Source organism: Antechinus flavipes, chromosome 4 (genome assembly GCF_016432865.1).
Source record: "Antechinus flavipes isolate AdamAnt ecotype Samford, QLD, Australia chromosome 4, AdamAnt_v2, whole genome shotgun sequence".
Classification (NCBI taxonomy): domain Eukaryota; kingdom Metazoa; phylum Chordata; class Mammalia; order Dasyuromorphia; family Dasyuridae; genus Antechinus; species Antechinus flavipes.
In genome coordinates this window covers 364479505-364493764 of record NC_067401.1, presented here as the reverse complement: position 1 = coordinate 364493764, position 14260 = coordinate 364479505, and the positions used below count along the sequence as shown (strand labels likewise).

General features: G+C 53.1%; 1 protein-coding gene across 1 annotated transcript; it reads left to right on the top strand.

Annotated features, from left to right (window-relative positions):
- The first annotated feature begins 2645 nt into the window (after nt 1-2645).
- Nucleotides 2646-12017, top strand: ADAMTS4 (ADAM metallopeptidase with thrombospondin type 1 motif 4). Its single transcript, XM_051998241.1, has 9 exons — nt 2646-4582; nt 5745-6068; nt 6216-6348; nt 7623-7793; nt 8030-8316; nt 8691-8877; nt 9217-9392; nt 9988-10163; nt 10292-12017. Exons 1-9 carry the CDS (start codon nt 3959-3961, stop codon nt 10716-10718), a joined length of 2505 nt encoding a protein of 834 aa, XP_051854201.1. The 5' UTR covers nt 2646-3958; the 3' UTR covers nt 10719-12017.
- Nucleotides 12018-14260: the final 2243 nt, after the last annotated feature.

Sequence of the window (14260 nt, the reverse complement as noted above, 5' to 3'; positions counted from 1 at the left end):
TCCCGGACAGTTGTCAGAAGCTTCCCCCGCCCAGTCTCTCCTCCATCTGGCTGCTTTCCCTGCTGAGGGCCTGCTGCCCAAATGCGTCTGAGCCCTTGCACATCTGGGCCCCATTCGGGGGAGCCCTAGGCACTCCCCATCCCCTCCCCCACCGCTGGGTCGGAGGCAGCGGGAGCCTGGGAAGCTCCCTCCCCACCGCGATTCCCAGATGTTCTGAATAGGGCCGGGGGAGCCCAAATGGGGAGGGGCTGGGGGTTCCCCGCCAAATACAAATCAAAACAGGAGTGCGAGCCAAGGCCACCGGCATTGGGAGGGAAGCGGGGACCTGGGGCTGAGACAGCAGCTAACCCAGCCTGGGAGAGGAGAGGCTGGGGGGGGGGGGGTGCTCATCCTCTGAGTGACCCGGGGTCCGGGCCGTTCGTGCACTCCCGCCATCGCCCTCCCTAGACCTGGTCCTCTCTCGTGCTTCTGGCATTGCTGGGCCCCGCAGCCTCAGCTCGGCTGGCCCGGTGCTGGGAGATTGTCGGGAATCTACTCCCAATCCCGGTCCTAGAGAAACGGGGGACTTCCTTCCGAGCCACCCTGGGAGGCCGCAGCCTCGCCCTCTCCCTCCTAGAGCGGGCCACCCCTTAAGCCTGGAACTGCATCCCCGGCCCCCACGGGAGTGGGAGAGTAGGAAGATGCGGTTTCCCCAGACAGGGATCTTGGGGCGCAGCCCACCGGCAGTGCAGCACACTTGGGGTGGGGAGTGAGGGGAAACCCAGGCACGGTAGCCTGGAGGCATGGGGGGGGGCTCATTGTAGGGGGTCACAGTACAGTCAGGTAGCTACCAAGTTGCAGAATTGTGTGAGTGGAGGGAAAGGGTGGGCGCAGGGGAGAGGCCAGACTATTGCCTAGGAACTGACCTAATCGGAAACGTTCCAAAGGGTGGGGCCAGAGCCTGTGGCTATGGGAAATGGCCTAGGCTTGGATCTGAGCTGGGAGGGGTGGCTTCCACTGAGCAAGAGCCGAGAGAGGATCTTCCCCGACATCTGTAGTACCGAGCCCATCTCTGCCACTCCAACACCTTCTAAAGGAAACTTTACTCTTTAAAATAGGAGGGGTGGGCACAGGGAAGGGAAAGAAAATGGGGACTGGAGCGGGAAGGAACTGCAAATAAAGAGATTGTTCTGTTTCTTGTCCTTGTTAGGCTCAGGAGAGATGGGGGTTAGCATCTGTGCTCGCTAGCCCTGGAGGGTGGATTGAGCTCAGGCGGGGGCAGGGCTCCTAGGGGGGCTGCCCAGGACACTGAATCTTTTGTGCCATACCCAGGCTGCCACCACCCGCTCCCCCTGCCATTCTGAGGCCCTTTGTCTTCAGCTGCTTTGTCACCCCCTTTGTCCTCTCATGTTAAAGGGGTGGGGGTGGGGGGGCCCTCTGGGGATAGCTCCTCTTGCTCCAACCCCTTTTTGCTTCAGAACCTAGCCTTCTCTCAACCCAGGCTCCCTCCTTCTGCTTTTACCCCCAGAGAGTCTCCCATTCCCAATCTCATCAGAGCTATATTAGGCAAAGGAAGGAAAATATGGCTCATCAATGATACAGGGTTGGGTGGTAGGCAAAATGGGCAGGTACTGGTAGCCTATAGGATGGAAAGGGAAGAGGATAAAGGAAATGGCCGGGAAGGATGTGAGGTGAGGAGCAGGAGATGACTGGGAAGAGTGAATTAGGGGTATGAATGGGAGGGAGGGAGGAGAGTGTCTTGCTCCTGGGAAGGGGGAGGGATCAGTTGGCTGCTCAACCCTTCCTGGGGATTTCCTGGGGAAAGGAGTGGTCATAGGGTGGGAATGAGAGTAGGAATTGCCCCAAGTCCAGACTTCCAATGACCCTGCTCTTAGGTTAGAAGTAGCCTTCTCCTATACTCCCCTCCCCCACGCCCTCCATCCCCTTACTACCACTATTATACAAAGTTCCTGCCTTTCTCTGTGTGTCCATTTCCCCATATGTACAATGGAGATATCCTCTGGAGGGCAAAAAAGGAGAAGCCAATAATGATTATGAGGCCATGAGTTCCCAGGGTAAGGGTGGGAGGATGGAAATGTTAGAAGCAGAGTCTTGCGGAGTTGAGGATGTATGAGAATAGACAGATCTCTTGAGGGATGGCTGAGAAAGGCAATATGGAAAGAATATCGGACTTGGGGTCACGTTAGACTCAAGTTGGGTTGGAGTCCCTGCTCGGATACTTAGCAGCTGTGTGACCTTAGAGAAATTGCATCCTCTCTGGGCCTCAGTTTGTGATCTGTGAGGTCCCTCCAATAGACTCAAACTAATTCTTTTAGGAGACAGGCAAACTAGAGAGTGATTGGGCTTGGGGCTGGGGGTGTGGGGATCAGAAAAAGATGAGAAAGTCTCAGGAGGTTAGGACAGGGACCCAGGCTTCTGGGAGAGAGCAGGAGTGGGGCCAGAAGCCCTAGGGGAATTGACTGGGAGTCAGGCCAAGTGAAGGGGGAGCCAGGAAGTAGGGGGAGGACGAGAATTGAGGAGGGGGAGCCCTGGGGGAGAACGGAGGCGGAATGGCTGTTCCGGGTATGTATTGTGGGAAGGAGGGAAGCTAAGGAAAGGAAAGCCTGAGGGAGGGGGGGGATGGTAAGGGAGAGGAGGTGGTTTCTGGCACAGGAACCCTTGCCCAGGCCCAGGCTGGATCCTCCTAGTACAAAAGGAAAAGTCATTAACTCCTCTTGTACTGCCCTGCATCCCCAACCCCTGCTCCAGGCATAATTACCCTACCTTCAAATTTTAAAATCCCTGGTCTGCCCACTCCTATCCCATCCCATTCATCCTCTCCACCATCCCAAGTGGACCATTCAGCATCCCTACACTTAAAATTTCCTTGCCCTCAACTCTCTGGAACTTCTCGTGTGTTCCTCCCTTCAAGTATTTCTTTTGTTCCTCCTCCTTCATCTAGCCACTCATTCATCTCCCTCAGCTCTGAGACCCAGCTCCTGGGAACAAGGGTCATCTTTAGGGAGTCCTTCATCCCCTCCAGGATTAGGAATAAGAGATTTAAATGAGGGGAGTAGCTCTTCTCTGGGTTTTGGTTGTTATTTTGTTCATACTAGAGTCAGGAGAATTGTTATCCCCCAATTCTACTTTCCCCCACCCCCAGCCAGAGCTGTGATAAACTCCCAGAAAAGGAAAGAAACAGCTGAAGAGTTTGGAGTCAAATTTAGGAAAAGAGCTGTGTCATCAGCTGGTCAAGTGCCAGGGAATCTGACTGCTGGGGATTCCCCTCCCCCTACCCCACCCCCAATTTCCTTTGAAAACCTGGATTTTTGGAAGTAATGAGACACCCCATCTGCCTTCCCACCAAAGACCTCAAGCTCCAGCCTGAGTGGCTCTGCCAGCTCAGCCAATCCCTGCTCTTCACTGTACTTAAAGGCGCTGGCGGGGAGAGCCTGCTAAGGAGAATCCAACTGGGAGAGGGCTGGGGAGACACCGAGAGATAGAGACAGGGAAACGAGAGACAAAGACCCAGAGAGAGCTGGAGGGAGGCAGGGAAATCCACACAGTCAGAAAGTAAGGCAGAAAGTCAGAGAAAGGGAGAGAGGACAGAAAGAGATATAGAAACAAAAGAAAGACACAGAAACAAAAGAGAGAGAGAGAGACAGGGAAGCCAAGGCATACAGAGATAGGAAAGGGCAGAGGGAGAACGAAGAACAAGGGGGAACCTCCGAGGAGTCAGTCCTCAGCTGAGGGGGTGTATTTGGGGAGGTGGCTCTCAGACTTGCCTCTCAACTCTTTGGGGAGAATTTCCTCTATTTCTTTGGAAGCTCCCTGGTTCCTGTGCCAACCCTGCATCCTCCTCTGGCACAGGTCAGAACCCACAGGGGATTCCTGCTGAGAGGATCCTCCAACAACCAGGCAGAGGGAGTAACTGGAGCCTCGAAAACCCCCACTTTCTTCTAGCTCCTGCTGCAGTGCCATGTCCCAGGCACACACAGGTCCCAGGAGGGACTTAGGGGGAACTCAGCCCAGCCCTCTGCTTCCCACTCGATCCCAGCCATTTTCAAGGCTGCTACTTCTGATGTGTCTGCTACTAGATTTCTCCTTGTCTCTTGCCCAGCTGATGGGTCTCTCCACTCAGGAGGAGGAGATCGTGTTTCCCGAGAGACTCAATGGCAGCATCTTTCCTGGCCCCGGTTCTCAGGGGCTCCTGTTATATCGGCTGCCAGCCTTTGGGGAGACGCTGCTGTTGGAGCTGGAGCAGGACCCTGGTGTTCGGGTTGAGGGATTGACTGTGCAGTACCTGGGCCAGTCCCCTTCGATGCTAGATGGGGCTGAAATGGGCACATATCTGACGGGCACCATCAACGGGGACCCCGAGTCTGTGGCATCTCTGCATTGGGATGGGGGAGCCCTGCTGGGTGTCCTACAGTACCGGGGGACAGAGCTCCACCTTCAGCCCCTAGAAGAGGGTGCTCCCAACTCTGCTGGGGGGAAAGGGGCCCACATCCTACGCCGAAAGAGCCCCACCAGAGACCAAGGCCCCATGTGCAACGTTGGGGCCCCGCTTGGGAGCCCAGGCCCCAGCCCTCGAAGAGCCAAGGTAGGCAGCTTCAGAGCCCCTGCTGCATCCGCTCCACTCTGTCTGTCCCACTGACCTCCATTCATCCTTTCCCCACCCACCTCCATCCCTGCCTGCTCCATTTTCCCCTCTCCCTTTTATTTTTTCTATTTCTACTCGCTTTTCTTTTAGGGCTCACCAGTCTTTCAGTTTGCCAACTAGACCCTGGGTGAGGACCCTTGGTATTCTTTTCATGTCAGTCTGCTGGCTTGTTTGTCTCCCCTCCAAACCTCCCCAGACTCTTGGCTAGAAGGCGGCCGAGTCCAGCTGGTGAATTTGCAGCGATCATGGAAACTAGGGCTGGAAAGTAACCACACCTCCCTATAACTGGCCCTCAGGGCCCTTCTCTCCAGCATGGGGGAGTCCCAGATGGACAGTCCCACTTCGGCCCTCTATCCCTGTCCCACAACTTTGCAGTTTTTTTGCTTGTACTGAGGAGGAATCTGAGACTGGCTCTTCTGTGCAAATCCACTTCAGAAACTGGAAGGACATCTATGATCTCTCTTTAGGTTGTCTCCTTCTCAACCTGGTAGACACTTGGTCTGCCTTTCTTTTTCTCCTTCCTTTCTTTTCTTCCTAACTGCCCTTTTCCCTCCCTCCCTCCCTTCCTCCCTCCCTCCCTCCCATCCTCCCTCCCTCTTTCTCTTTCTCCTTCTAATCCAGACCAGACGCTTTCTCTAAACCCAGCCACTGCCGGATATCTGGCCCCAGCCCTGGCTGCTGACAGACTTGTTCCCCCACCACCACATAACACAGACACGTTGCAACTCAACCTTCTACTCCACTGCTTTCAGAGCCTTCTCACAAACAGGGGAGCCCCCCCACATCTCCCCTTCCAGGCACTCTCAGCTGTTCTTTCCCCCTGAGGCCCACGTGGCAGGGGACGTGGCACCCCCTTCCCCCCCCTTCCCCAAACCGACAGCTGATGTCTCTGAGTAACTACAGGAGCCCCTTGGAGTTGGGTCGAGGAAGGGAGGAAGGAGAAAATCGAGATAAGAAGGGGTCAGTGGGGTCAGATGGGTCCCAAGCTAGTTCTTCTAACCTTCAATCCCTAGAGGAAAAGGGGTAGGAATGGGGCGAGGGGGGAGGAAGAAAAACTGGTGTGTCAGGATTAAACCTTTCTTTGCTCTGCTTTTCTTCATAGCGCTTTGCCTCAGTAAGTCGTTTTGTGGAGACCCTGGTAGTGGCGGATGACAAGATGGCGGCATTTCATGGAGCTGGGCTGAAGAGGTACCTCCTGACTGTGATGGCAGCCGCCGCCAAGGCTTTCCGCCACCCGAGTCTCCGGAATCCGGTCAGCCTGGTGGTAACCCGGCTGGTCGTCCTGGGGCCCGGTGAGGAGGGGCCTCAGGTGGACCCCAGCGCGGCTCAGACCCTGCGCAGCTTCTGTACCTGGCAGCAGGGACTCAACATTCCTGAGGACAGCCACCCTGACCATTTCGATACGGCCATTCTGTTTACTCGGCAGGTGAGCCCCCCCTTCTCATTTCCCCAAGCCCTCCTGTCCCATTCTACCCCTCCGCTTCCAGCATATGGTACCCTAACGTTTTAGACTGGCGCCCGTCGCCATGGCGCTTGGTTTCCCGGCTCCTAAGCACCCGCTGTACTCCCCCAGGACCTGTGCGGTGTCTCCACGTGCGACACGCTTGGCATGGCGGACGTGGGCACCGTGTGTGACCCAGCCAGAAGTTGTGCCATTGTGGAAGACGACGGACTCCAGTCGGCCTTCACTGCTGCTCATGAACTAGGTGAGACATTTAGAGATCCCCCTCTGAGGAGCGCACCCTTGGCCCTGGTTTGGGCCTTCTTCTTTTTCCTTTCCGTTCTTGCTTCCTTGATGCCTTGTCAGTTCTGAGAGGTTCGGTTATCATCCAGCAGCTAAATCCCAGCTGCTCTCCTTCCGGAGCTCCATTCTAGCACCATCAACATGCCTATCAGACGTTTCAAACTGTACTAGAGACATCTCCAAAACTACTCTACCTCGCCTCCCCAATCCATCCCCTTCCAAACTTCCATCTTACTGCTGAGAGCATCGTTCTTTTTCCAGTCACACCGATGCGCACCCTGAACATTCTCTTCCTCACCAGCCCGGTAGCCAGTCAGCCCCCAAATCTTGCATTTCAATCATTCTCTTCACCGTCTCTCACATCCTTGTCCCCTTCTCATCTTTCCCACAGCCCCTGCCCTACCTCAGGTTCCCACCTCCCCTGGAGCCTCTCACCTGGACTTAGTGGCTTCTTGCCTGGCCTCCCAGCCTCAGCTCTCCCTTCTCTCATCCATCTTGCACAGAGTGATTTCCCCAAGTGGCAGAGCTAACCATCTCACTCCTCTACTCCCCAAACTCCCATTACTCTAGGACCAAATTTAATCTCCTTTGAGGGCACGTCAAGCCTGTCTTGCCAGGCTTCTTCCGCATGACTCTTTCCCACGTTCTTCCCTCCAGAAATATTGACTTACTTCCTGTTCTTCCTCTGTGATCTCCCATTTCTGCGCCTCATGCCTGGGATGCACTCCCTCTTCACCACTGAGTCGCCGTTATCTTTCTTTTTTTAAAATTTAATTTAATTTAATTTTTAAAATGTTAATAGTTTTTTATTTACAAGTTATATGCATGGGTAATTTTACAGCACTGACGCTGTTACCTTTCAAAGTTCCATCCAAATGCTACTTGCACTTCCTGAAGGTCTTCTCCTCTAACTGCGAGTGCTCCCCTTCCCAAAAAAGTATCTTGTCTTCATTTTGTGTATAACTGAGTCTGCAATATGATGCAAGGCTAGGGATTGTTTCTTTTATGTTTTTAAATACCTGACATCTAATAAACTGAAGAATTGAAGATACAGGAGTTACAGATAAAGAGGCTGGGGGGGAGGGGGCGGCAAGGGAGACACCGAAGGGCAGCCCTTAGACTTACATGGTTCAGTCTGTAAGCTGATGGATGCTCCATTGTCAGGACATCCGCCCTGGAATGGAGGGGAAAAGCATGGATGGGACCGGGTCTTCAGCAACATTTCTGTCCCCGTAGGCCATGTCTTTAACATGCTTCATGACAACTCCAAGCCCTGCGTGAGTCTGAACGGTCCTGGGAGCTCTTCCCGCCATGTCATGGCCCCCGTTATGGCACACGTGGACCCTGAGGAACCCTGGTCCCCCTGCAGCGCCCGCTTCATCACCGACTTCCTCGACAACGGCCATGGTCAGAACCCCACGTGACCCTTGACTCCATGGGCGAAAATCTGTTCCCCCCAATCTCCTCTCAGCCCCTGCTGGGTAATCCCTGCTCCCTGAATGAGGCCCCCTCCTTTGCAGTCTGCGGCCAGCAGGGCTGGCCTGAGCTCCCGTTGGCGGTGCTTGTCCACCCCAAGAAGCCGAACATCCCCGGCCCCCCAGGCCCCGCTGCTCCTGACCGCTCCTCCCCCCTTCTTTCCCCAGGACACTGTCTCTTAGACAAGCCCTCAGCCCCTCTGCGCCTGCCCGTGACCTTCCCTGGCAGGGACTACGACGCCGACCGGCAATGCCAGCTGACCTTTGGGCCTGACTCCAGACACTGTCCCCAGCTTCCCCCGCCCTGTGCCGCCCTGTGGTGCTCGGGCCGCCTCAATGGCCACGCCATGTGCCAAACTAAGCACTCCCCGTGGGCCGACGGCACCCCCTGTGGGCCCAGCCAGGCCTGCATGAGCGGCCGCTGCCTCCAGAGCGCCCAGCTGCAGGACTTCAATGTAAGAGCAGGTGTGGGAACGGGGCAGGCGGGAGGGCCGGGGGCAGGCGGGATGGCCGGGGGCAGGCGGGAGGGCCGGGGGCAGGTGAGAGGGCCAAGGGGAGGCCGGAGGGAGGGCCGGGGGCAGGCGGGATGGCCGGGGGCAGGTGGGAGGGCCGGGGGCAGGTGAGAGGGCCAAGGGGAGGCCGGAGGGAGGGCCGGGGGCAGGTGGGACGGCCGGAGGCAGGTGGGAGGGCCGAGGGCATGTAGGAGGGCCAGGGGCAGGCAGGAGGGCCAGGGGCAGGCAGGAGGGCCAAGGGGAGGCCGGAGGGCTAAGGCTGGCAGGAGGGCGGAGGCCTGCGTGGCTGAGCCTTGCTTCTCCGATCTCTTCCACAGACCCCGCAGGCAGGGGGCTGGGGCTCCTGGGGGCCCTGGGGGGATTGTTCCCGGACCTGTGGAGGGGGTGTCCAGTTCTCCTCCCGTGACTGCACTAGTCCTGTCCCCCGGAATGGTGGCAAATACTGTGAGGGCCGCCGGACGCGGTTCCGCTCCTGCCACACCCAGGACTGCCCCACAGGCACAGGTAAGGGGTGACGGACACTGCTCAGAGGGTGCCCTATGGGCCCCAGAGACGGGGACAGCCTCGTTCTGTGAAGGTGGGTGGTGGGGCTACCCTACAGAATTCTGAAGGGAAAGGGGGAAGGTACATGGGAGAGACGTGGGAGGGAGGGGAAAAGGCAGTCCCGAGGCCTGCGCCAGGGCTGCTGGTGGCAAACGCCACTGAGTCTCCAATTCTGAGTGTCCCTGGCAGTTTGTGGGGGGTGGGAGGGCCGGAAATAGTATTGGGAAGCAGGTGGGAGATGGGCAGGGGCCAGGATGGGGGTAAAACTGATTATTTGTCCTGTGTCTTGGTACGCTACAGCCCTGACCTTCCGTGAGGAGCAATGTGCTGCTTACAACCTCCGCTCTGATCTTTTCAAGAACTTCCCAGGGCCCATGGATTGGGTCCCACGGTACAATGGCGTGGCTCCCCAGGACCAGTGCAAGCTCACCTGCCAGGCCCGGGCCCTCGGCTACTACTATGTCCTGGAACCCCGGGTGAGGAAGGGCAGGAGTGAGGGCCGGCAACAGAGAGCCTCAAGTCCCTGACCTCCCACCCTACCCTAATAAATGTTATCCTGCCCTTTTTCCTGAAAGCTAAAAAGAAAAATCAGCATCACGGGCAGGCCATCTCTTGCCAGTACTATCTATTTATAGCTGCTTGGAGAAATAAACCACAAAGTACTGAGAAATGCTGCTCACAAATATCTACCCGTCTCTGTAGCCCCAGCCTTTGACGAGGAATCCCATCTTTCCTTTGTTTCTTCTGCTCCTGGCTCCTCGACAGCCTCCACAATATGGAGGGCTGGTCTCAGTTATCTTAGTGTTGCTGGTACCAAGTAGAGTACCCACTAAGCTTTACCACCAAAATTTACTATTTATAAGCTCTTAGCGCAGTGCCTGGCACATAGGAGGCACTGCATAAAGGCTAGGTGCTATTATCACTTTGTTGGCATGTTGGGCTCCTTCCCTGAGTGCCAAGACCTTAGAACATGTTCTTGAAGTCCTGTTAGGTTCCTGTTCTTTTGCCATCCCCAGCAGCCTCTCCTTCAGGCACAGGGTCCCTTCCCCTCATTCCATTCCCTCTCCTCAGGTTGTAGATGGGACCCCCTGTTCCCTGGACAGCACATCAGTCTGTGTTCAGGGCCGCTGCATCCACGCTGGCTGTGACCGGATTATTGGCTCTAAGAAAAAGTTTGACAAGTGCATGGAATGTGGCGGTGACGGCTCAGGCTGCAGCAAGCAATCCGGCTCCTTCAAGAAGTTCAGGTATAGGAAGGAGCCTTTTCCACCCTGGCCCCAGACTTCCTAATTTGGGGGGGGGCACAGTCAAAGCGAGACCTCCGTTTTTGTTCCTTCCCTTTCCCTAACTTTGTGCGCTTGCATCCTCCCCCCAGGTATGGCTACAACGACGTGGTCACCATCCCTTCAGGTGCTACCCACATTCTAGTGCGGCAACAGGGGGATTCTGGTCCCCACAGCATTTACCTGGCACTGAAGCGCCAAGATGGCTCCTATGCCCTCAATGGGGACTACACGCTGCTCCCGTCGCCAAGTGATGTGGTTCTGCCCGGAGGTGCCAGCCTCCGCTACAGCGGGGCCACCGCAGCCTCAGAGACCCTAACAGGCCACGGACCGCTGTCCCAGCCCCTAACCTTGCAGGCCCTGGTGGTGGGCAACCCTCAGAATCCTCGCCTCCGTTACAGCTTTTTTGTGCCCCGGCCTGCCCCGCCAGCCCCCCGCCCCACCCCGAAGGACTGGCTCCGACAGCGGGCACAAATCCTGGAGATTCTCCGGCGGCGCCATTGGGTGGGCAAGAAATAACCTCACTCTCCCAGGGGAGCAGCCCTGGGCACAGTGGGGGCACGCAAATGACTGCAGAGAGGGGGCTCTGAGGAGCTGCCTCCTACGGGGCACAATAGGGAAGTGGTAATTAAGGCAGGACCTACCCTTTCCCCCATCTTGCAGGCTGGTCCTGCCCTGGGCTACCTGACCGAGAGAGGTAGCCTGGCTACTATGTGACTGGGGGCTAGTAAGTCCAAGATGGAAGAGACCCTCAGTACCCACCTGTTCCCTCTCCGAAGCTGGTCATAGGAGGTGGGGAGTTGCAGGGTGGGCCCCAATTGTATTTATTTGATATTTATTCATTGGTTTGTGAAGGGTTGGCACCAAGGGACAGTAGGGAGGGAGGGTAGAAATTTGTCCCTCTACACACAACACTTGCCCTAGCCGGGGGTCCAAGTGTTAGCGGTGACAGGTATGAGAGGTGTGTTTGTATTTGTGTGTGTCTGTGTGTCTGTATGTTTGTGTGTATTCCTGAACCACACTTCCTGTCTCCTAAAGGGGATGACAGGAATATGTGGCATGAATTATCATGTTTTCTAATAAATTTAACTTCATTATTTATTCACTGGGCGGCTCCTTTTGGGAGCTGAGGGCTACCACCCCTTCCCCTATTATGTCTGGCATTCAGGGGGACTAGGACTTAAGGCTGGCAAGGTCTAGGTTTCTGGCCCCTTTCTTGCCCTCTTCTCCTCCCAGGGGACTACAAGGCCCCAGAATCCTAGTATTCCACGATGCTTCCCTTTAGTTACCACTAATTATTACCCCATCCTTGCTACTCCCCAGCTCCTCCTGTGGGGAAAAGCCCTGTCCTGGATGCTGAGGATGAATCCAGAGGGAGCAGAATCTGTGTATAGATTTAGAGTAGGAAGGGACTCAACATTTGGTACAAAAACATGATGATAAACATAGCTTATGGGAAATGCCAATTTACTCGTAAAGATTGATACCAACAATACAAAGATACACACAGGGGTTAAAAAGAATTGACTCAGGGGAGTTGAAAGAAGGCTTCCTCAGTAATTTATAAGCATGAAATTAGAAAAACCAGCATTCAGGAGGCAGTGGAGGAATTAGAGAAGAAAGGATGAAATAGGAGTGGAGAAATAAATTGGCCAGGACATAGTAAATTCAAGAAGATACGGAGTGAAAGAAATGGGTTAGTAGTACTCAGACTATGATTCTAGGGCAGGGGTTCTTAACCTGGAATCTGTGAACTTATTTTGTTTTTATTTTAATATTTTGATAACTGTATTTCAATATAACTGGTTTCCTTTGTAATGGGTGTATTTTATTTTGTACATTTTAAAATATTATTCTGAGAAGACCAAAGGCTTTCCCAGACTGCCAAAAGGGCTCATGACACACCAAAGAGTAAGACCTGTTGCCCAAAGGGAATCAAGGTGCTGTCCTCTAGACCTGGGGATAGGGAAGACTGACTGGAGAGATTTCAGAAGAGGCAGCAACCTAATAGCAAGTTTTCTTGTATCAGAATCAACGAGTATCACTCATCTGATACAAATGAAAACAGAAATAGAAACAGAAACAGAACAGAAATATATTCAATCTGAGGCTCTTTGATGCATGGTAATATAAATTGGTTGGATGGTACTGTGCACATGATGAGTGGAGGAAGGAGAAATAAAGAAATTATTTATTTGTGTGGGAGTGGGGGCAATTGGATTCAAGTGACTTATTTACAAGGTCACACAGCCAGTAAACATCAGAAGCCCAAACAGTTACCTTGCTCCAAAGGAACCAGAGGTGATATAATGTTTGCATACAACGATAAATACTAATATTATAATAATCAAACTTGCAGAATGAGGTTTGATGTTCTCATGATTACACCAGAAGGCAGTCCTGTAAACAGTGGACTTGTGTTCCCAGCTTCCTTATCTTTTCATTCCTCTTTTATCTTCCTGCCTTTCACACACTCTATGATCCAGACATGTCTCCGTGCCTTTCCACAGGCTCTTCCAAATGCCTAGAATACTCTGCCCCACCCGTACCCCCGCCTCCAGCTCGTTTGTCTGGCTTCAAGCCTCAACCCAAAGTCCATCTGCTGCAGGCATCCTGTCCCATTCCCTACAGCTGATGATGCCTTCCCTGTTCAGATTGCCTTTCATCTATTCTGTACAGATCATGTACACATACCTATTTATTTACATGTTGTTTCCCTCATGAGAATATACTAATAATACACAGGGATTATTATTATTATTTTGGCTTTTCTTTGTATCCCTAGCACTTAGCCTGGTGGCTGGTACGTAGTTAGCACTTGAAAAGTTGAGGACCATCCATATGACTGCTACATGATGAATGATCTTTTCAGAGCATCTTGTATATCTCTCAATTACTTATCGCATGTACATTTCATTATATTGCTGCACATTTTATCTGATCTCCCAGATCTGTAAATTCCATGAAGGCAGAGACCATATTGTATTGCTCTCTTACCTACTACAGCATCCAAAGCAACCCTTGCACATAGTGGGTCCTCAATAAATGAGTACTAAATAAACATTAGAATTCAGAAAACAGGGAGAGATCACTGTAGCCTACTGTGGTCAGGAAAGGCTTTTCGGAAGAAATAAGTCTTGAACTTGTCTTGAAGATTTGAAAAATTTAGGAAAAGAAGAAGGTCTTATCCAGGAAAGGAGATGAAGGTCAAATCTATAAACTGCCTTGAGGAAAAGGAGTTTCTTTGGATGAAACTCCAGAAGCAACAAGTGAAACAAGAGGAATAGGAAAGAATGTCAGGATATGATACTGGGACCCTATCAAGCCACAGCCATATAAGTTTTGCAAAGAAAGTAAGTCTCATCTCTGGAAGTATCTTCAATCTTGCTTCCCATCCCTCTTCCTGGGCTTGAGCCAGAGGAAAACTTTTGCCTTATCTGCCCTGCAGATTCTCATTTTTCCTTCCTAAGCTATACAGGGAAAGGTAACATTTAGCTTTATATAACCTACATATCCTGTAGCTGAAAGTCTAACCAGGACCCCCTGCCACAGTTAGGTCCAATCAAAATGGCCCTAGAATAAACTCAGTACTCCTCACCTCTCAGACTCAAGGAGGGATGATCTCTCCTCTCCAAGGAGTTCTGGTCCCACTTTGAACCCCAGAAGAGCCCCAAGCTTGTGAGGAATCTCGGAGAAGCAGCTGAAACACAACTAGATAGTTTTAGTAAGTGAACCCATTGATCCCCAATTGAGAGGTGGAAAGAGAAAACAATGAGGGGATGAGATTGTTGAGAGTACCTGAAGTAAGTGGGAATACTTCAGAGGAAATTTTTTCATTATTTAGCATGGGGAGGGGAGGGAGAAGTGATAGATAGGAGAGACTGACTGTAAAGGCAACATCAGAGAAGTTGTTCTGAAGGAGGACTTCTATTCTATTATCCATTTCCAGTTCCATCTCCACACTCTTTGTAGGCCCATTCTCAGCTCCTTGGTTTAGATACAAATAAGATCATTGTTGGTTTTTTTTTTTTTTCCATTTTCCCTATAATACCAGTGTTGGC

Excerpts from the sequence above, each read along its gene's own strand:
- ADAMTS4 (XM_051998241.1), top strand. The coding sequence starts at position 3,959 with ATGTCCCAGGCACACACAGGTCCCAGGAGGGACTTAGGGGGAACTCAG. Across the intron at positions 7,794-8,029 it reads CTTCCTCGACAACGGCCATG|GACACTGTCTCTTAGACAAG; the intron begins GTCAGAACCCCA and ends TTCTTTCCCCAG. Across the intron at positions 8,317-8,690 it reads CCCAGCTGCAGGACTTCAAT|ACCCCGCAGGCAGGGGGCTG; the intron begins GTAAGAGCAGGT and ends TCTCTTCCACAG.